General features: G+C 54.3%; 1 protein-coding gene across 2 annotated transcripts in view; it reads right to left on the reverse strand.

Annotated features, from left to right (window-relative positions):
• Positions 1-2,594: 2,594 nt before the first annotated feature.
• Positions 2,595-23,030, reverse strand: part of TTC7B (tetratricopeptide repeat domain 7B) — a 271,311-nt gene continuing 250,875 nt past the window's right edge. For both annotated transcript variants that reach the window (XM_037984383.2, XM_007987574.3), the window contains one exon: positions 2,595-3,595. In XM_037984383.2, the coding sequence (XP_037840311.1) occupies positions 3,374-3,595 (222 nt within the window). In that variant the 3' untranslated portion in view covers positions 2,595-3,373. The remainder of the gene's footprint in view (positions 3,596-23,030) is intronic.

Here is a 23,030-nt window from a genome sequence, read left to right on the forward strand (position 1 = left end):
GAGCATTCTATAGATATTTGTTGGATGAATGAATGAGTGAATGAATGAATGAAATTTTACAGAGGGGAGACTAAGACCAGGGAACAGGAACCCCTTGCCTAAGTTAGGGTCAGCACTAGTCCTGGAATCAAACGAGGCATCTCCCACATCTCACTGTCCAAAAACGCCTCCACTGGGCAGACCTGGGCACTTTTGAAAGGTTTATCCCTCAGGCCTGCCTCAATCTCAGTCCTGCCAGGTCATTCCATGATGACCCCAGGCAGGTGTCCTGCCCTCTTGGCGTCTAGCGTCTGTGTCCTCATCTGTTAATGGATGGATGGATGGTTGGGTGGATGGATGGATGAACGTCCTTAGTTGGGAAAGGCTTAGCAGGTCAGAAGACTAGGAAGAAGGCCAGAGCCACGAGAGGGCTTGGGGAAGGAGAGGCAGCAGGCACAGTGGGGCCAGGACACAGAGGGGCTGGACACAGCCAGGCACAGGGGGCTGGGGCACAGAGTCCAGTTCCAGGCAAGAGCTTGAGAAGCTATCAGGGGTTTCTAGAGGGAACCGACCCAATCCTCCCTTCTAAGAGGACTCTGCTGACCATTGGACTGTGTGGGGCTGGGGCCAAGGTGCTGGGGATGAAGGCGAATGGGAGAGATTTGAGATGTGATTTGGGTAGAAAAGACAGGATTTACTGGAAAACAGAATATGAGGTGAGTGAGTGGGATTAAGGTGGGGGACTGAGGAGTCTGGAAGAGTGCCCAAGTGGGGAGTGCCAAGGACGGCAGGACTTTCCTGCATTTCTTAGGCACCTTTTAGGTAGAAGGGATGGAAACTGCTGTGCTTGCGCTAAGCAAGATGGGAAACCGTATGGGCTCCTATGATGGAAAAATCTCGGGCTGCAGTGCTCCAGCGGTGACCCTGGGCCCAGCTCTCTCTCCACCTCCTCATTCTCTTTTTCTGCGTTGGCATCATTCTCAGGTAGGCCACCCCATGCAATGTCAAACGGCACCCACAGCACCCCATTGGCATCCTATTAGGACAGAAAGAGGCTTTTTTTCTAATGTTTTCATAACCAAAGTCCCAGGGGTGCTTCTCATTGGCCACGCATGGGTCACATGCCCAAACCCAAACCAGTCACTGACACTGGGGAGCTGGAGGGCTCTGGTTGTTAAGGCTGGGCCCATGTGTCCATCCTTGAGCCATGTGGGTGGAGAGTAGGGGTGGTTCTCCCGAGGGAGATGAAGACAATGGAGAGGTGCCAGCCCCAGCGCCCTACAGGGCTGATACGCACAGGAGTCTTTGAGGTGAGGGCCTGGCTGAGAAGGTCTGGTACGGCGCCTGCACCATCTGCCTCAGTGGCCCAGCCTCCTCCCTTCCTAGTCCTGATCCAGTGGGCCTTGCCCCACACTCCTGCATGGGATGGCAGTGCCCAGCCCTGTGCCTCCAATCAGGGCAAGCTGCCACCACACTGAGCACCTGCCCCAGGTCCTACAATGCAAATCCCATGACTTATGGCCACTCAAAGCCACAAGTGCTGCCTGGCAGGGTCAGTGCTGAGGCTGGGGCTCCCACTTACTGTCTCTCCCTCCTTGGCTGCCCCCTAGCCCGCCTGCCTCACTGAGCCAGGCAGGTTGTGCCCAGTTTGAATGCAGTCCTCTAGGCTTCAGGGCACCTAAGATCAGAGCTCAGCCCTCCATATTTCCCTGGGTCCTGGAAAGGTGGGGCCGCCCTACAGCTGCCTCCGAGGGCCTGCAGATACCTGCTCAGTTTCCCTCTGGTTGCTGGTCTTGCTGTCTACTCTGTGGGATTTGGACTTTGGCTCAAATACCTCTACACCTTCTTCTCATGGTGGCAAGAGCGCTGCTGCAGTTCCAGCCTCACCTCTCCCCTTGAAAGGCAGTGGGAAAGAGCGACAGCTTTCCCTGCGGCTCCCGCTCTGACTGGACCGCTTTAGGTCACATGCTCTCTCCTGACCCTCTGTGGCCCATGAGTGCAGGAGGCTGCTTGGGCAGGCCTGAACTGCATGCTCCAATTCCCAAGCCCCATCGGGGGAGAGCTAAGGAGAATTCCCAAACCAAACCCAGGGCTGTTGCTGCAAAAATGAGGCCTGGGTGCCGAGGACTCAGGAAACACGTCCCTACCTAAGGATCATCTTCAAATTATAAGTGAGGAGATGGCCGGGCATGGTGGCTCACACCAGCACTTTCAGAGGCTGAGGTGGAAGGACTGCTTGAGTCCAGGAGTTCAGGACCAGCCTGGGTAACATAGTGAGACCCTATCTCTACAAAAACAAACAAAAATTAGCCGGGCAAGGTAGTGTGCGCCTGTGGTCCCAGCTACTCAGGAGGCTGAGGGGGGAGGATCACCTGAACCTGGGAAGTCGAGGCTGCAGTGAACTGTGATCGCACCACTGCACTCCAGCCTGGGAAACAGAGTGAGACCCTGTCTCCAAAAAATAAAAATAAAATAAGTGGGGAAAGAAAGGCTGGGCCTTCTAGTGTCAAGGGCTGACATGTCCAGAGTGGGCCCCCAGGTATAGACAGCTCCCCAACCCAGGAACTAAGCCTTTCTCAGGTCTTTGAGCTTTTACGAATGACACAGGCTATGAGTCCATTTAAAAATCATTTTATTATTAACATCATCTTCCCATGTAGCCAAGTGTCTGTCATGTATAAGGAATGTCAGTAAATATTCCATTTGAAGCTTCTTTGTACATATTTCCCTCGATAAATAAACTCTGAATTCACATAAAAAAGTTAAACTTAAATAACTCATATTTCCTTCTCTTGTAACAGGCATATATTGGTAAAATATAAATATTCTTGGACTCAGGCTTTGTTCTAAGTGAGGACAGTCATTGATCACATGGTATAATTATTGACAGTAAAACCAAGAAATTGTCAGCTGGTTCCCGGCATGGACTAGCGCTGAGGTGGGAAACAGAAAGTTCACATTTGGTTTCTGGGCCAAGGTGGGGCAGGAGGGGTGGTGGGGAGAAGAGGACAGTTGTTTTCTTTACAGCTCTGATAAAAATAATCTGTTCTGCCACTGAATTTTAACTTTGAATATATTCTTCTACATTTGCTGATTAATTCCATAATCATTTTACTTAAAACTCAGATGTCGACTAACAAAATATGGCACATGATCCATTTTGAACAATGTCAATAGGTTCAGTAACTATCATTGGGCTGGCAAAAAACAACAAGAGAAACGCACGCGGCAGAGCAATGATTCGGGCTTGGTTTGGTTGGTTCACTGTGGCCCACTGAACACTCGTCCCTGGCCTCAGTGCGGCAGATTCATCCCCGTGGGGCGATGGGACAAGCCCTGGTGCCCAGCAGGGCCTCTGAGGCCTGAGCGGCAGGTGAGGCTGGCAGGCGCCTGCTCAGAGCACGCGGGGGATGATGGTGAAGGGCACGGCGGGGCTGCTGGCCTCCAGCTCCAAGGCTGTCAGGAAGCACTCCGTGGCCGCCGCGTCGTTGCCCTGAGCTTGGAGGACCTCGCCCAGCCCGTTCCAGACCTCGTGGGCTGTCGAGTTCACCTGCACCGCGTCCCGGAGGATCTTCTCTGCCAGACTGTAGCGGCCCAGCTGGTGAAGGATCAGGGCCTGGAGGGGTCAGAGAGAGACAGAGAGAGACAGTCAGCCATGGAGGCTCCAGGAGCTCTGCGCTCCTACTTGTCCTTGAGTTTCCAGTCAGTTCCTTGGAGCCGGGAATGTATCGCCATTGGGCTGGGCCCATAGTAAGTTCTCAAGTACTTCCTGCGTTCAGGGGCAACAGTCGAAATAGTCGCCAAGCTGCTAATACAAAATTGCTGATATTCAGCCATGTTTTGAATTTAAAAATGGCAACTTCATATGGTTCATCCGAAAACTGAAGAACCATGAATGAACCAATTGGAGGTCCGCAGTCTGCACTGACCCAGTGCGGCCTCAGTATGGGACGGGACTGTGGTTTTGTTTTGTTTTTTTTGAGACAGAATCTCGCTCTGTCGCCCAGCCTGGAGTGCAGTGGTGCAATCTCGGCTCACTGCAAGCTCCGCCTCCCGGGTTCACACCATTCTCCTGCCTCAGCCTCCTGAATAGCTGGGACTACAGGCGCTGTCACCGCGCCCGGCTAAGTTTTTGTATTTTTAGTAGAGATGGGGTTTCACCATGTTAGCCAGGATGGTCTCATTCTCCTGACCTCGTGATCTGCCCGACTTGGCCTCCCAAACTGTTGGGATTACAGGCGTAAGCCACTGCGCCCGGCCTGTCACTTTTTTTTTTTAAACTAAAGAAACATCACGGGTGGAATTATACTATCAAAATGATGATGACAGTTTTTAAATTGCTCACAGCCCCTTCCCTGAACAAAGGCCCTGACCTCACTGTCCCTGCTTGCCCCAGGCTGTGCCCAGCTGTCATCTTCGTTCTCCTTGGTTGGGGTGTACACATTGGTCCTACCTATTTCATCATCCTCACATTTCCAGGCTGCGCGCCTCTATAAGCAATGTGTGTACTTTCTCAACCTCCCCCTTGGGGGAGGGACATTTAGGTCACATCCAATCTCTTTGCTGTTCTGAATCGCACAGACATGAACATCTTTCCAGAAAGCGCCTCTTTGTTCTTTAGATCAGTGGATTTCCGATCTTTTTTGTATCCCTGAAAACCTTTGGTTAAATGAAATCTTACTGAGAACACCCACACAGTCTATGTATAAACAGACAAAAAGGAACAGCTGGGGGGGGGTGGCGGGGAGGGGAGTCCGGTGTCCCCCATGGTCTCCTTTTAGTGGCCCTGGAGGAGGTTCAGTGGAACAGGCCTGACAACTATTTGGAGATCCTCCCCTTAGGGCAAATCTCCCCAAAGTAGGGTCACTGGGTAAGAGGATATGACTCTCTTTAGCATTCCCCATAGATTTTGCAAATTTTATCCCCAAAGGTTGCCTCGCTTTTTCAGCTATCAGCAGTTTGTGTGGTCACCTGCCCCCTTCTATCATGACTCTTTTTCTGCTAATGTCATATGTGCAGAATGTCCCTCCTTGTTGAAATCTGTATTTCTTTAATAACCATTGAGGTTAAATATTTCCAATGCTTTTGTTTAGGAGCCTTTCACAAGATTGCTATTCATCTGCTACCATAATTTTCCAGCCTATTCTTTGACTTTTGAGATTCTTTTCTTTGAAAAGTTTTAAGTTGAAAAATTAAATTTGTTAATCTTTGATGATTTTTTTTTTGCCACTTCAAAACTTAGAAAGTTATCCTTTCAAAGGGCAGACACATGTTCAATTCCATTTATTGTAATTTTCCGTATTTTAAGTAGTTGACTACTTTATCTTGGCAGAGAGTGATGGAGTCCTCCTACTTTGCTAGACACAAACTAGCTCATCCTCCCTCCCTTCACTCTTGCAAGGCACTGCCTCCAACCTAGAGTGAATTATTACATGAAACAGGGGCCTTTCACTATTTTCCAATGAGTCACAATAGCGAACTTCTGCATCAGCACCACAGTTTTCATTTCTGTTCCTCCAAAATCATGTTTTTGTTGTTGTTGTTATTTTTGAGACAGACTCTCGCTCTGTCTCCCGGGCTGGAGTGCAGGGGCGCGATCTTGGCTCACTGCAAGCTCCGCCTCCCGGGTTAACGCTATTCTCCTGCTTCAGCCTCCTGAGTAGCTGGGACTACAGGCGCCGCCACCAGGCCCGGCTCATTTTTTTTTGTATTTTTTAGTAGAGACGGGGTTTCACCGTGTTAGCCGGGATGGTCTCGATCTCCTGACCTCGTGATCCACCCGCCTCGGCCTCCCAAAGTGCTGGGATTACAGGTGTGAGGCACTGCGACTGGCCCCAAATTATGTTTTAATAGGTAGAGTCAGAGCTTTCCCTCACTGCTCCTTGCTTTTAGTATGTTTCCTGACAATCTTACCCTGTACTATTTTCGATGAATTGCAAAATCAGTTTCTTCACTCCCTTTAGAAGTCAAATTGCATTTGTGTTACCTCTCTTGGAGAGTGTGGAGAAGCCTGACATCTTTACAATGTCTAGTCTTCCCACTGAGGAATGAGTTATGGCCCTCTGCTCTTTCAAATCTCATCTTGAATCTCCCAGTAAAGCCTTGCCCTCCCTTTAGGCAGTGTGAGCACATCACTCACAAGGCAGCCCAGCCTGCTCGCAGGCCTCGGCTTCACCAACAGGCAAGCGGGCAGCAGGGTGGCTGTCAGGAGCAGAACCAGCCAGTGTGACGGCAGGAATGTGCCTGCCTTGAAGTGGCATCCCAGGGCCTGAGAGACCACCTGGCTTCCATAAGCCCCCGACAAGAGAGCTGGGATGTCCACCCAGGAGGAGCACGTGGTTGGAGTGACAGCCAAGGAGACCCATGGCTGAGGGCAGTGTGTGGGCCCTGTGGAGGCTCAGAGTGGAAGCGGGAGGGAGACCCCCAGCTCTGGGAGGAGGAGGCAGTTCGGGGAGCTCTCCTGGGTGAGGAGGAGGCGGAGGCCATGCTGCCTTGGGTAGAGAGGGCTACCCTATCCTGGCTAGGAATAGCAGACTTCAGGGTCAGCTCTACCTTCTCACGAACACAACAGAAATACCTCATGTTTCTTTTCTTATGAATATCCAAACATGTGTCCATGCTGGAGCTCCTGCATAGGACCAGGTCCTTGATGGCATCTGCCAGAGAAGGTTCCGGGGTGGTCAAATAGCGGAGGGTAGCTGGCCACTGCAGAGCCACACCTCCTGACTCCTAGTGGCTGCCTGAAGGGCTTCTGGGTGTGGAGTCCAGCTGAGGGTGGCAAATTAGCATGTCCATCTCCCAGGACGGTGCTCTGGACCACCTTGGACCTCCTTAACAGGGAATCTGACAACTCCACATCCTCGCTTCCCAACCTCAAAGGCCAGCAGAACAAATGGGAGGCCACCATCCAGGTTGTACTCAGTAGGACATGAGGCCGAATGAGATCCTGCCCCCTTTCTTTGAGGGGAGGTTATCGCCTGCGCTCACTCTAGAACACTCCAATGTAACCACGAGGGAAGGGAGGTTTTTGGGCAGCGGCTGTGAGCAGCAGCCTGGAGAGGTTACGGCAGGAGCTCACCACACGCCTTCCTGGCATGGCTTTCTTGGTGCATCAAGATACTGAACACACACAACAGGTTTCTGGGTGGCTCTCCCAGCAGGGAGACACGTGCTGCATGCTTCTGGCAAACAGGTGATGAGCGGCAAGCCACTGTGCTTACTTGGTTGCAGGTGGAGAATATAATTCAGGTCCCACTAGGCTCTGCCACTGTAGCATCAGCCCCGTGCTGTTTTCTTCCTCCAAGTGGAGGGTTTTTCCCCACCGGGCACCACGCTAAGCATGGTAGCTAGCCCATCTCCTATGACTACTGCTTTAGATACAAGAAGATGCGGTTCAGAAAGGCCAAGTTCCTGCCCCAGGTCCCAGGGCCAATCAACATCGAACTGCAGCCTTGCCCAGGTCTGCTTGGTCCTGAAGCTGCCCATTCTTCCCACCTGGTCCACATTGCCTCTGTTGCTTTAAGGGGCAAGCCCTGGACCAGCAGAGGAGAGTTCAGTGGAGCTCTCTCAATGCAGGCCCCAGGGCACTCAGGCAATAACCCAGTTACATCCAAGCAACAGGAAAGGGGCATCTGCCACTCTGTGTCTTCCCATTCATTTCTCTGACCACTAACTGCTGGTTTTATCGCTCCTTCCCATGTTATGATTGGGAAATTGCTCCTCTCCAAGGCACAGCTTCCCTGTGGCTCAGACCTGCATCTTAGAAGCATCCTGTATATCTCCTTGTGGACTGGGAGGGCTCCTTGCCTCAGGCCAGCTGTGATCTTGAGGCTTGGGAAGGCTGCCAGAGCCAAAGGACTGGGCCATTCTGTCTGCCAGAAAGTGGGTGAGTGAGATGTGGAGACCAGGAGGACCAGGGCCTTGGCCCAGTGGGACGCAGAGGGCTCTGCTCTCAGCACCCTGCTGGAGTGGGGAGAACCCACCAGTCCCTTCCTGCTGGGATTAGAAAGTGGCAGGCCAGTGAATCTGGCCAACTGTGGGGGCTGCAGGGTATAGGGCAGGGGCATGTCTACCCACCCCCAAAAGTCCTGCAGAGAACCAGCCCCGAGGGGCTCATCTGAGCCAGCACCCTCCGTGTTGGCCACTGAGAGCCTCTGCAGTGCTCTGGTGTTCTAGGGTTCTTGCTGGCTTGGAAATTTCCAGCTCGTATACCTGGACTTGTAGTCCTAATGTAGGAACTGCCATTTTCAGATGACCTTGAAGCTTCCTGAGCAATCTGTTCAGTGGAATTAATTCCTAAAGCTGGAGCTGCTTAGGGAGACATCGCAGACTTGCCAGGGGCTGCCAGCTCAGGCTTGGCACAGGAATGAAAAATAGGCCTCTCCCTAGTGAGCCAGGAGCAGCTCAGAAATCAGCCCAAGACGGGATCAACCAGAACAAGCTCCAGCTGCAGTCAGAGCCACTGCCTGGAGCCAGCACAGCTAGAGGACTGGCCAGAGGTGCGCTGGGACCTGGCTGTGTCTGGCTGTCAGGAGTGACACACCGCCCAAGCCCCACGGTGCTGGCCAGGGCCCTTCCTTCCTTTCCCTTCCCTGGGTTCCATGTGCTCTTCTGCACTGCAGCCCTCATGTCCTTTCCAATTCTAGGGGCCCGGCTTGCTCTCTCCTCTAGAGATCAAAGGCCTAACTCCTGAGGCTGGCATGGGGCTGTTGTCAGCACCAGCTGGGCCCAGCCTTCCCTGGGTTCAGCCAGGCTCGTCTGTCAGCCAACGTGTTTCTGCAGGACGCAGCCCCAGCCCCCTCCTGCCTCCCAGCTGCGGTCGGTCAGCCTGGGGCCTTCCTTGGCTGACTAGAGCCCTTGTCCATCTGCCTGAGGCCATAATGCACCCCGTTCCTGCAGAGCCGGGCGGCCACCCTACCCCCAACCAGCAGTGCTGCCCAGCAGCACACAGCCCCTGCTCCCAGCCATCAGCCTGCAGGAGGCAGATTCCGATAATGACATAGTACCATTTATAACCATATAACCTGCCACTCCCTGCCCCCACATCAAACCCAACAAAACCCACCAAGTGATTGCTTGGTGCTGGACAGAGTGTGTGAGCGCAGGCCTGCTCTCAAAGAGCTCGGGGTCCGGTGCAAATCACCAACAGCACTGAGCACTAAGGTCTCGTTCCATCCGCTCTCACCTCCAGGAGCCAGTGCTGCTGCGGCTTGAGTCTCACAGACCAGATGACCTGCCTACAACCCTTGTACAGGTAGCTAGCGGCAGAGCGGAGGCCTGCAGCTGTGCCGCGTGTGCCCTTAACACTGGGCCCCTCCCCTCCCCTGTGTGCGGAGAGGACGCGCACACAGACTCCCACCGTCGCCAGCACTGGCGTTCCTGCAGCCACTGTGGGCTGGGAGCTGGCTGGGGCTGAGCTTCAGAGAGCTGGGAAATCACTGAGGAAGTAACTTATTAGTCCCTTTCTTCAGACACAGATGAAGGCTGCCTCCCAAGCTGGTAATTAACATAATCAGGTGTTTTGTACAAATAGGATCTTGATGATGCACCAAATTGGCAATAAGAGATTAAATTAAACCTGTTATTTCAAATGAGATGAAATGGACTTGGCCAGTTTCAGAGCAATTAGCATCTTTCTCGCTTTTGCCTTTTGTTGCGATAATTGCTGCCCAAGAGCTAAACTCCTTGCCAGACCCCGAGGGCGCCTGTGTTGCAGCCCCTGGAAGGCTCCTGTGTGCAAGGTGTCCTGCTGCAGCCTTGGTGCAGGAGGCCCCCAGCAGGGAGGCCCGCACTGTGCTCTGAGGCAGAAGCCCGCAGGACAGAAGCCCCTTTGGAGGCTGGAAATGGTGGCTCACGCCTGTAATCCCAGCACTTTGGGAGGCTGAGGCAAGTGGATCGCTTGAGCCCAGGAGTTCGAGACCAGCCTGGGCAATATGCGAAACTCTGTCGCTACTAAAAAAATACAAAACTTAGCTGGGTGTGCTGGTGCACACTGTGATCCCAGCTACTTGGGAGGCTGAGGTGGGAGGATTGCTTGAGCCTCGGAGGCAGAGGTTGCAGTGAGCTATGGTTGTGCCACTGCACTCCAGCCTGGGTGACAGAGACCAAAAAAAAAAGCTCCTTTGGGAGATTGTGGATATCCCCATGACACTCCGCAAAAGCAAAGTCAGCCCTTTGCTGGGTTCAAGAGCACGTCACAGACCACTGTCCCTCTAAGGGTACAGGTACAGGGAGATAACGTCCCTGAAAGCATCCTTCCCAAGGAGAAGCCATTGCTGAAAAGAAGTCCTGTGGCCCAGCTCTGGGTGGGGGTCAGTCGGTCTACCAGGGCCTGGCTGATATCAGGGCAGGCTCCCCTGCCAGTAGTGCTGTCAGCTTCTCTGAGCAGCAGTGCAGTGTTAGTGCAGAGAGCAGCGAGCTGCCCCTCGCCACATCACAGCCGGCCTGGATTCTGCAGAGCCTGCTGGGCCACACCAGGGCCACTGATGGGTAGGACGTTTAGTGTCAGGGATGGTCCTGGAGCACTTAAAGATCTTTCTGTTCTGCTCCTGAGTCAGAAACTCCACCATCACCCTTTGCAGGGGTTAGAGGTGGGCATGAGTGGCTTAAGGCAGTGTTATCAGCTGGTTTCTCCAAAAACACAAGTAAACCTGGGAGGACAAATTCATGGGTCACCAGGCTCTATTAATTGTGCATGTGCAGGGCATTATGATCAATGTAGTGTATGTTTTGCCCACTGCAAAGTGCTTTTGACACCGTCCTGTGTGATGGGTGCCACATTAATTGGGGTGGCTTATCTCCAGCTCTGTCCCGCCACTAGGCTTTGCTGTGAGTGCCTGGAGGGCAGGGACTGGGTGAACCCTGGTCATCTCTGCACCTCCAGGCCTGACGCCGGGCAGGTGGCCAGTAACCTGGGGCGGAATGAACAAACGAGCAGGCCCAGAAACTCGGTGAGAGCAGCGTACTGTTTAAAGCCACCACGGACTGAGCGTGAGTCTGCTGCCTGGCCCAGGGCCTGTGCTCTGACCCACCACAGCTTGCCATGGAGAGGGCGAAGGATTTTCTCAGCATCTGTGAGTCAGCAGCTCATGCAGCTAGTGGAGGTCAAACTTCACCGGTGGAGTGGGGCCCCTTCTTCTCCAGAGGGAGTGGGGCCCAAAGGCAAGGGCGGTGGGGGCTGAGGACCAGGATCAGCAGCTTTTCCCCTGGCTCATCACCCACCCGAGCTGCTGGCGCCACTTGAGCTGAGCGGGCGCCACCACGACTTTTGAACAAAGTCACACAGCCTCCTCATGGTGAGGTGTCAGGGACTGTGGTGGCGGCTTCTGGGGTGGAAAGCCCATCTTCCCAGCTTTGTCTCCTCCCTTTGGGAAGATGACAGTGCTGCTGAGCCGGCTGTGGCCAGAGCTGCAGTTGTGCTGGCCACAGACGGTACCCTGGGGGCTCAGGGTGTAGGTGAGGCATCTAAAAGGTGCTACAGGCCCTGGCTGCTGCTGGTGGCTTCTGCATGGAGGGACCTGGCTGGCCACAGGGGAAGTCCATGGTGCTCTCTGGGATAGCGGAGCATGGAGGTCGGGGGTGTGAGTCCTAGGCTCACCCCAGCAGACTGGGCATGAATCCTAGCTCCACCGTTTACTTGGACAACTTACTCTGAGTGTCAGATGCTTTATCTGCATAATGGGGAGAAACACCAACCAACGGGGGAGTTAGTTGGACTAACTCGTTTAGTAAGGACTAAATGAGGTTGCGAGTGTGCAAGGCACTTAGCAGATCGCCCAGCACATTTGTACGCCTTCAGTGGGTGGCTGCTCTCAGCAATATTAGGATTATGGCTGTTCTCATTACCGTTGTTAAACTAGAGACCATACAACTGAAGGAACAGACTCACTGAGCGATGAGATACCAAATCATAAACCAGACCTAAGACCATGCCAGGCAAAGCTTAAGTCACGTATCCCTGAAAGAATAAACTGCCTTCTAACTGTCACAAGGTTTTTCTTTTTCTCTAGCAGCTAAACAAGCACTGGCCTCCAGATAAGCAATACTGAAACAATTGCAGCTCACCTACCACCAGACCCTAACTGAGCTCCCATCCCACAAGCTGCAACTGCAGCTTTGATTGGACAAGAGACCACCAACCACAGGCTGGTTCTGGCTGGTTTAGTAAGAGGCTGAGCACTGCGTGTCTTCCTGCCCCTACCTCATCTATTGATGTATAGGACTGAACTATAATGCATGTAAATGTTATGTCTCCACCCTAAAGTGAACATGGGACACATGTAATTTGCATATTTGCTTGTCACACATATGCACACATCCCCCTTTTGTGAATATTCATAGCTCCTCCTATAACCTGTTGAATATGTATACTTGGCCAACCAGTTCCACATAAATCCCTGTTCCATTCTCCCCTCTCTCAAAGTGCTTGTTTTTGGTCTGTGCCTGAGGCTACATTTCCCAGCCAGTCAAGATGGCCACCTTGTAGGCTGCAATCCTTTATAAGAAGTGAAGTCTCTTCTGCAAATGTATGAACCTCCTGATTCCTCAGTTGACACTATTAGGGACTCCGAGAGGAGGGGGGGCCCTTCTGTGATGCCAGTAGTTGGCTGACTCTTCACCTGCATCTGTCTCCCTCTTTAAGAGCAAGGACCGCCATGATTTGTCTTTGCATGTATGGCACTTGGAGTGGGCCTGGTACAGAAGAGGCTCTTGGGGAATACTTGCTGGATAGATGGAGGGATGGTGTGGGATGCTGTGGGGTGGTAGGGAACGAGAAGTCCCAAAGAAAGCTCTGGCCTCAGGTCACCCTTGTCTATGCTCCCAAGTGAGGCCAGCATACTCAAAGCCTCCTCTCCTTCCAGAAGCATTAGCATGATGGTCTCTGGGGGATGAGAGCACCCCCTGGGAGAAGGTGTGCTGCTTCCAGCTGAGCCCAGTGGGCTGTACGGCCTCCCCTTGGGCTATTTGCTCACACACCACAGATCTGACACCATTCTCTAATTGAAAATCCCAGAACCCACCCACAGAGCCAGCACTCTTACAGAGGAGAAAACAGAGGGCCAGAGAGAAGAGCCTTGCTCTAGGCCTTGACCCTGCTGGACACAGAGCAGAGCTAGATGGTAGGTTCCTGAAGGGTTGGGTCTGGAGAGCCTGGTGCAGAGCCTGGCCCAGGGTTAGCTTCCAAGTTTTAGACTCCAATTACAGTGCTCCGACTCTGCCCCTGACCCCAGCTGCTTTCTGCTTGTCCTGTCAGGGGCTATGTCCATGGCAGACTAGGCTTTTTGGAAGCCCACCAGGGTTTCTTTCCTAAGAGTGGGTTCCCTGACCTGAGGAAAATGGGGACCCCACAAGAGCTCCGGCCCCTTCCCAAAAGCTGCAGCACTGCTGGTCTGGCCGTCTGCATTCGCTGAAATGTAGGCATGAAATGAGAAACACCAGCACACGTGAGTCACCACTTCTCGGGAACTTGCATTTTCCTGCTAGAGGATCCATTGATCAGAGAGAAGCAGGGTGGCAGCGGTGCTGCTTTCAAAAATATTTTTCTTTTAAATCAGAATATAAATAGACTGCAAACCAGAACCACTCTGAGAAGCCCACAGGAGACTGGTTTTGAAAGGGTTTCCTTGGAGCAGCTCGGGAACACAGAGCTGAGGGCTGCCCCTGCCTCCTATCCTCCCGGGCGGTCCTTTCTTCTCTGGCAAGTGTCAGTGGCACTGTCAGTTCTGAGTACAAGCATTTTGTGGGCGCAGCTGAGGGGGCAGCCCTGAGCCCCACCCCGCTTTCCAACAATGCCTTGAAAAGGAACTGAAAACACGCGTGGGTGGGGTGGGGGCTGTGCCAGCTTTTCCACCTGGATTCTAGAAGCTCTGGGTGAGGCCTGGTCTCTATGGGACTGTTTTGTGTTTCATTTCTGTTTGTTCTGAGTGCTTAGAAATGGTACCGGTTTGCCAGGGGGCCAAGTGTGTGTGTCTTGGCTAATGACACCAGCCAGAAGGCTGGCCTTCCCCGGTCAGAAGCTCCACAGGGGCCAGGTCCTAGTGTTCTGGCTGAGGGGAGGCGTCCCCAGCCCCACAGCCCCACACCTCCTGCACACCTCTGCCCATCAGAGCTCCACCGTGGGGTGGGACTCAACGCTGCCAATCACTCAGTCCCTCACTGGGCCAGTCGAGAGCAAGTTGAAGGACCTTCTGGGTGCCAGGCAGGCCCACCTTCCTCTCAGCAGGTCACAAGTTCTGGGCAGGGACAGATGTGGGGCTGGTTTAGTCATTTGGCCCATTTTACTCAGCACCGATCCAGTTTCCCCAAAGGCCAACCCCAGGTCTTCCTGACAGCCTGTGCCTATCTAAGCCTCATACACAGCAGGTGGCCGGGGCCTGCACGCGGCCCTCTCCCCAGTGACGTGATAGCTGCCACTGTCACCGGGTGGCCTCCAATCCTGTCCACCCCCAGGCTCTCAGGTGGGGACAGAACATTCGTGTGGCCACTTCACCTCCAGAGCCACAAAGGCCACTGATGTGCCGGTCCAGGAACCCACACAGAAGGGCAGTGCAGGAGGAGGGAAGGCACCTGCAGTGCAGCTCCCAGGGACACGCTCCCTTAGGCAGGGCATCCTTCTGAGAGAGACCAGCTCGGATGAAGGAGGAGAGCTCCAGAGGACGTGAGTGGGAGCCCAGCCCCCAGGCTGGACACCTTTTCCCGTCTACCGTGGGCCTGGGGTTGGACACGGAAGGCACATCCCCTCCAGTCCCTGTGGCTCCCACCTCCCTGCTCAAATGTCAGAACCGAAACTCGGAGTGGCTGCTTCCTCACTCCCTTCAAGTTAGCCAAACAAATGCCCCCAGTTACCAGCAGCCAGTCCCGGTCAGACACAGGGGTGTGGAGCCCCAAAGAAAAGACTGAGGCCCAAAGAACCTAACGAAGGGGGGTGATGCTTTTGTCTGGGGCAGGGACAGGGACTGTGGTCTGGGCATAGGCCAGACGCCCCAGGGCGCTCTTCCTCAGGGAGTGTGTGGAGTATTCCAGGAGGGAGCAGTGGAGACCCCCGGCATGCCCTCTCAGAGCACTGGGGGGACCACGGGCTGCAGCACAGCCAGAGGCAGCCCCGGGTGCAGCCCCTCTGCTCACTCGGGACAGCTGATGGCGGCAGGAGCTGGGCTCTCATGGGGCCCCTTTTCCAGGTCAGACATTTTATCTGGAGAAATGTGCCTTCTGGGGTTCAGGCCTTTCCAGCATTGAACTCAACTCAGAAGGAAACAATACTCATTTTTTTTTCCAAAAAATCTCTTATTTTTCTAAGCCAACAGCCAACCAGCCATGGAAGCAGAACTCCTCAGGGTTTGGGGGTGTCTGGGCCTTGGCTCTCCAATGCACAGCCCCTGCTGCTTTCCCTGATGGGCAGCGCTCCTTCCAGGGACCAGGAGCTTGTGACTTCCCTGGGCAGCCCACACTGTGAGTGGACAGTCTGAACTGTTGGTTAAATGTGGAGCCCTCATTGTCCTTTTCATCGAGTCCGCATGCTTTGAAGTTCTCTGAGTCCTCTGGAACCACGTGGAAAAGGCCCCTTCTCTTTGCACCTGATGGGCCTTCAGGATAGGAAGAGCTTTCAGAACAGCGCATGCTCCCTCTCTGGGGCCTTGGAGGAATGGCAGATTCAGACCTCCCGCCCACTTTCCCCACCTCCCTGAATTCTGCTGCTTAACATAGCTCCTTGAAGAAGACCTGGCCATGGGTCCAAATGAAGGCTCTGTTAAGCCCCAGGAAAATATGAGCATGGCTTTGACTTTTGTCTTCTTTTTAAAGCATCTGACTGGCAGAATCTCATAAAGCTTTCTTCCAGGATGATTTGGAATATTCTGGAGGAGCTTATTCTGTAATTAGCAGTGCAAAGTAATGGGCTCTCAGGCAGTAAACGCCAGCAGCTAGGGTACCAGCAGCCTGGCCAGAAGCCAAAGGGCTTGATCAGCCTTGTGTGAATCTCACAGAGTTGACCCCCAATTTCCCCTTGGCCTAATTTCTTTGAAACTGGGTGCTTCAGCATTGGTGCTGAAATATCCACAGGCTGTGGTGGCTTTTAGACTAAAGAACAGTTGCTGGCAATTGGTGGGACATCCAGAGAGGGACCACAGCCCATCTGCCAGCAGCTTCTGAGCCCCAAAGCCCCAGGGTCCCCCACCTACTCTGCAGCAGGTGTCCAGAGGGTCGCCAGGGCGGCAGTGAGCAGGGCATGAGAACATCCCCCAAAGGACCAGCCCTCCTATTTGATAGGGGAGCAAACAGAGGTCCAGAGAGGGTAAATGTCCACCAAGAGCACAGAAGTGAGTAAGGAACAGCATCCGGGTGTTCGGGTTCTGGGGGTGGGGCTCTGTTCGCTCTGCTCCAACCAAAGCTGTTTCTAGTTCTTTCCTCCCCTCTACAAACATTCGTTGAGCGCCTGTGGGTGTTCTGGCACCAGTGTCCCGGCGCTGTGCCAGGTGTGGGGAACTCAGTGGCACAGGCTGCCACTCCGGCCACGCTCCTGCCCTCGCTCAAGGCTTGGGACTGGAGGGGCTGGTTTGCTGTGGGTCCTGCCCCAGAACCTCAGTCATTCACGTGTGTAATCCCAGCATCTGCCACAGACAGAGCAAAGTCTATTGGAAGGAGGATGAGGGAGGACATTCCACAAGAGACAATACGATGCTCTCTCCACTTTAAACAAAGAAGAAGGCGGAAGCTCAGGGTCAGGGTACTTGTTCATGGCCACACAGCTGACGAGGAGGAGCTGAAACTTCAAATAGGATCTGATGTTTCTGCTCCAAAAGCTTCCTGTGAACAGAGGTCTGACCCTGCGCGTCTGATTATGCCTGGAGTGGATCGGCTCGGTGAACACACCTGAATGATCTGGGGCAGGCTCCTAGCTCTCGACAGCCCTGCCTGGAAGGTCTTAGTGGTGACAGGGTACCTCACTCCAGGTCAGGAAAAGGAGGGCAAGTACCTGGTTCAGTTACCAAGTCAGGTGGACGTGGGGTGTCAGAACCCAGGTTTTGTGAGGACCCACTCAGGGCTCTCTGCTCCATGGCAGACTACTGAGATCTCTAGAGAGGGGAGCAGGTATTTAGGGACCAGGAAACACATTCCAGAGTCCTTCCCTGACGGTCAGCTGACTCTGGACCCCACGGCTCAGCACTCCCTACACCAGCCTGCAGGAGAAGCTCCGGGGACATGAGAGTGACGCAGCCGACTTCCCTGCTGTTCTCTGTCACTCTGCCCAGCACTGCAGGCCTTTCCTCCACCTGGCGGCTGCCAGATTCCAGGTGAGCCAGACCATGGCCTCTTGAGACCCAGGTGACATAAGAGGACCTAGGGAAGGGGGATGTTCGATGGGGATGACTACCTCTGGGTGGCCTGAAGAATGGCTGCTCTATCTCATGTCTGCTGAGGGGTCCAGGAGGGTGATCTAAAAAGCAGCCCCTTCACAGTCTGGATTCTGCTGGGAGGACAGGATGGCATGGGGACAGCACAGTTCCCTTCCCTGCAACCTGCACCAGCGCCATTCTGCCTACTGTGTCTCCAGACCAGCCGCCTAACCCAGAGTCCTTTTCCTTGCCCTTGGGATTAATGGTGTGGTGATTTTGCGAGTCAGGAAAGAGAGGGAGAAATGGCTGTAAGAACAGAAGGATGACTTGACCTCAACATCAATCATCTCTCAGCTCCTCTCTGACTTCAGCCCTGGAGAGACCAAGGGAGGCATCTGCCTTCTCCTTGGAAAAGAGCATGAAGGCAAGCTGAGAGCTGCCTCTGCCTAGCCCTGGGAGTGGAATCACTTGGTCACCCTTGTGTCCATGCACCTGGGTGCTGCTGCGGGCAGGGTCGCCGGGGATCCATCAGGGGAGGGTGATGGGGAATCCCGGTGCCCCAGGGTCCACATGAGCTCCCTGCCAGCTGCAGCCTAAGGCATAGCACTCACAATTTCAGCGAACACACTCACAGGAGCGCCAGCACAGTCACCTCCGGCGCGCTGCGTGGTGCACTGACCTAATTGAAAAAGTGTCAGGCCAGCAAGTCCCATGTAACATCAAAGGACAGTCAGTGAGAAAGGAAGGCCAGGTCCACTGGCTGCAGCACAGGCTGGGTAGGGGCCCTGTGGGGGTGGAGAGGAGACAGGAGGAAGCCTTGGGGTCCCCAGCAATATGTGGGGACACCAGGCATCCCCCTTACCCTGAAGCCTGGGCAGTCCTTGGTAACATCAGAGTCTCCAGCCTCCCCTCCCCCATCTGCCGTTTAAATGACATGCTTTGAGGCAGTGAGTTTTAGCTCAGAGGCTGGCCGGAATGTGGCGGTAGCTGTCAGCTCATAGGAGGGAGGAAGCTTGGGTCCTGCTGCTGGGGGGCCTGCTGCACGCCAGCCAGTGTCTTCTGTGGGTGCTAACACGGCCCCTCTTGCTGGTACTTTTCCACTGGTAATGGGCAAGAGACTCCTGTTCACTTATTTCTACATTTCCCTGGTTGACTTACTTATTTATTTTTACCTCTCTTCCCCAACAACAAGTCAGGCAGAGACCAACGGCACAGAGCAGCCCGGAAGGCGGTGCTCCCCCATGGCCCGGCTGATCCTCGTGGTGGAAAGTTTGGTGCTAATCACCCACTAGAGACCCCTCCTGCCCTCTGGGAAGCCAGTGCCCCTGCACATTGGGGAAGGTGGGGCTGTGCCCCATGCCATGTGCGCCAGGCCAGGGAGATGCAAGCGTCAGGGACACTCTGTAGAAACTTGGCCCGACTGAGGCACAGGCTTCCCCTGAGGTCCTGGGACCACTGCCTCTACAGGGGAGAATAGCAGGCCCAGGCAGAGGCTGAGCTCCCCCAGAAGCCAGGGAAGGGGAGGACACGGGCAGGCGTATGACCGCAGGGCTCTGGTGGGGCAAGTGTCAGACCTGGAAGTGTTGGAGGGTCTCCATGGTCAGAAAGCCATTCCCATGTGGCCACTGCAGTGCTGCACAGGGAGGTTTCCTGGGAGTCCCAGGGCCTGAGACAGGGGGTCCTAGAAACTCTGACCCCACTCCTTCCCAAAGACCCCGACAGAGCCTCATCTGCCCTCTGCTTCCACCTGTCCTCAGGTGGGGCGGGGCAGGGGTCATCCCTTTACGAGGGGCTCACTGTACTCAGGGCTGACCTTTTATCACTGAACACTGGCAGCTAAGGCCTGTCCCCAGTTATCTCAGCGAGAGGGCTGAAGGCATGCTCCCCCTGCAGGAGAGCAGGGCTGGGAGAAGTCACGCGGGGCAGAGGGCGACGCTCCCACACCTGCTGTGTGACCTCCATCAACTGCCACTTAGGCAGAGGCTTCTCTCTCAGCCTCAGGGTTCTAATCAAGAAAATGAAGCAGTGAATTCTAGGGTTTGATCTCCAGCTGAAAATTCTAGGGTTTGATGAAATCTCCCACCCAAGGAATATTTTTTGGAGCACCTACTATATCCTCAGTGTGTATCCGTTCTTCTAGGATTTGAGTGGCAGTGGCCAACGCAGCCAGGGAGGGCTTCCTGGAGGAGGGTCCTCCAGGCAATTCAGCTTGCAGGAGCAGAGGCCTGGCTGGCGTTCCCACCTCCAGCAGCAACACTGAGCTCAAACAAGATGGCAGCCCTGGAACCCCATTCCCCACCTATGCTCGGGGGGAGAGGGGAAAGCGACCCTGCTCTGGTGTTGCCTGGGGCGTGGGGCTCTGAGCAGTGCAGCCCAACTTTCTCCCTGACTCTCTAAAGGCAGGCAGCAGATTGGAGTGGTGACAGAGGATGGGCTAGTGGGGAGTTCTGGAAGGCAACTGGATTTACAGGAAACTCTGGAAAGCTCAAAAACACCAATAGTGCAGAGGAGAAGAGCTGCCAGGCTCCTGAAGACAGGGGCTCATTGCTGCATTTCCTGATACCTGTGTGGTCCTGAGGACCCAGCAGACACTCAATAAGTGTCGTTGGCTGAAAGTCACTGCAGTCCCTGGCACGTTCTTGGTATACCGTCGGCACTCGATAGATGATTATGGAAGGGGTATTATCTCCCAGCTCTGCTGCAGCCGCACCTGCTGTCCAGCTCAGGGTCCACTTGGGAAGGCCAGCCTCCATGCCAGGGTGCCCCTCTGGCCTGGCATGGCTGCCTGGGTGGGCGATGGCAGGTGGTCCCCAGCAAGGCTGCCAGACCCTGGCCGTGAAGGCCGCCTGGGGATGTAAGCCCTGTCTAGACCTCCATGGAGAGTGCCAGCTACACAAACAGCTGCCAGGACGACCCCCGGCCAAAGCCCGAGTTTCAACAGACAGGGTCTGAGAGGATGGGCTCTGCTTTGGGGCTGCCCCCGCCAAGCCCACCCTGGGCGCTGCTGGGCAGCAGCTGGAGAGGAACTGTTTTTTCCACAGCCCCGTGTGACACAAGGGCCGGATGATTCACTACCTGCCACGGCGAGTCCGGTCATTTTAGCAAATGGCTTCCCCCATCACTGCCAGGGTTTGGCATTCACTATTTTTCCATTTTTAAATAGGAACAAACAGAAATGATAAGACACCTTCTGATGAAGGGAGGCCTGGAACTGATAGGCCTTGGAAAACTTTTTTCCACAAATAACAAGAGAATTCACAACCCCAAAGGGCGGGGGGCCTCCCCGGCCAGCCCGCCTCTGCTCTGCCGGCCTCCGTTCACACCGCGGGCGATTCTAGTGCATTAGCGCTGATGAACACCGGTTAGTGAGGAAAACAGAAACGGGCAGCTTGCCAGAAATGGGGACGTTCACTCCCGGAGTTTTTTACAGACTTTCTCCCCAGGGTCCCCAGGGCTTGGCCCCAAACTCAGGCCCAGGGCTGGAGCAGAGGAGACAGCGGACAGGCAGGGAACACTGTAGGGGAGCAACTGCTGCCTGGGAAACTGCATGGGGCATGGAAATGATGTTTGGGTGATGGCAGAGACCCAGCCCGGCACCTTCTTTCCTCACACAGCTAAGCTCCTATCAGTTACCACTTCAATATGGAATAATGCAGTATCAAGAATAGAGCCATTTCCTCAAACTCTCCAGTCAGCTGTGATGGGCAGGGCACGGTGATGTGACCGCTTACCCAGGCCGGGCAAACGCAGAGCTTGGAGGATCCACCCGGCCACCTGCCATGTATGGGTCAGTTAACAAGGAGCCTCTCCAGCCACCTCAGAAGCCGGAAGCCCTTGCAGGGGTTCACAAAACGGGTCCAGGGCTGGGGGCTAAACAATGACTTGAGGGAGACCAGGAAATTGGAAGAGTAAAAGCGACAGCACATATTGCTTCTGCAGCGCTCACAGGAGTCTCTGCAAATGTAGTGGTGGCTCCATGCCCAGGGGGCCCCAGAGGTGGCTGCTTACAGCCAGAGGGCACTGGCGGGGCAGCTCTGACTTCTCAGGAGCTGAGATCAGCCTCCCTGCAACCCACCTGGGCACCCCCTTGCTCTCAGATTGGGACACTAGGTGGAAAAGTAGGCCCTTTCCTTCTCTAGAGAACAGGGAAGGGGCAGACGTGTTACAAGGCCCTGAAGCCTGTGCGACACACACGATTCTCACAGCCACTCTGTTTTGAGAGAAGGGAAGGCACAGAAGACTAACAGCTGCCGGGGACATCCTATGTGCTGGGCAGGTGCTAAGAATCTGTTGAACCCATATGACAGCGCTGCTAGGTTGGAATTCACTTCTGTATTACAGAGGTTAAATCACACAGCCACACGGCCAAGGTCCTACAAACTGCCAGCATATGGCAGAGCGAGAATTCAAACAACGGGCTCTTTTGCTCCACAGTGCATGCTCCCCCACCATACTACCCTTCCTGCCACCATCCTGGGCAACTCCAGGGCTCGTTCCTTCCCCCTTGGCCCCTGTCCAGCGGATCTGTCTCCCTCTGGAATGGCAGACAACTTCTGTCAGGTCTGTGCCATGAGCGCCATGCGTCCCAGGGGCCCCGGGTCAGGGCCATTTGGCACTGTTCTTCTCTGCCAATGTCTAGTGCTCTCCTGACTCTGCTCCCGTCTCCTATGCCTGCCTTCCCCCCATCATAGTTCAAACCATCTGAGTCCAGCGGTGTCAGCAAACTGCCTCTCTGAAAGAGAAAAAAGCCTTGATCTGCGGCGCTTGCCAATTTCCATAGTATAAACACTTCCACCACGGCCGATTCCACGCTACTGATGTGACATCATTGTGGGTGGAGCCAGGGAGAGGTGACAGGAAGGGACAGACTGGCTCCAGCTGCACTGCATGTGCTTGTGAACCAGCAGGACCTGCAAGAGGCCCTGGCACTAGAGCAGAGACCACACAGGAGACACAGGTGACACTGGATGTCGCAAAACACGCTGGTCCCAACATCCAAAGCACACTGTTGTCTTGATGGTTGACGGGAGCAACACAAAAATACTATACTATCCTCCTCAGTGTTGAGGATTCAGACAGGGACAAGAGATACATTTTCTTCTATCACAGAACAACGGAACGAGGAGAGGCTCAAAGCATCATTGAAACATCCTCGGAACACTTCCCACATCTCGAAAAATAAGAAGGCTCTGTCTCCTCCCATTCAGGCTCCAAACGGTGGCTCAGCAACACAGCCTTCTGAGCTTGATTTCCCTACAGCCAATTTCCTTGTAAACTGGGCTGTGTCCATGTCATACTTGCTGGTGGGTGTGTGGGCGTCTGAGCGGCGGGAGGGGTGGCTGGTGGGGGCTGCTGTCGGCAGTGAGGGTGAGATTCTAACTGGCTTTCTTTAATCATTGCAAAGGCAGAAGCAGATTTGTCACCTTTGTGTAACAGACCAGGCAGCAGGTAAAGAACTTAACAGCTCGTGGGAGTTCTAATTAGAGAGCCAATTATAACTCAATTGACCTGCCTTGCTTTGAAAGGCCTGGAAAAATGCATGTTGTCCTCAGGAAGAGGCAGCTTTTGCTTCTAGTTTGTTCTGGGAGATCCCCGCAGGGATCGCTCACTTGCGCTTTGGTTCTGGCCCCATGCATCTGTGTGGTGCGGGGTGCCCTGATGTAGAGAACGAGAGAAAACCTGCAGGGACACCGATCCCTGCGGGGAGGGGTCACTTCCTGC

This window comes from Chlorocebus sabaeus, chromosome 24 (assembly GCF_047675955.1).
Source record: "Chlorocebus sabaeus isolate Y175 chromosome 24, mChlSab1.0.hap1, whole genome shotgun sequence".
Taxonomy (NCBI): Eukaryota; Metazoa; Chordata; class Mammalia; order Primates; family Cercopithecidae; genus Chlorocebus; species Chlorocebus sabaeus.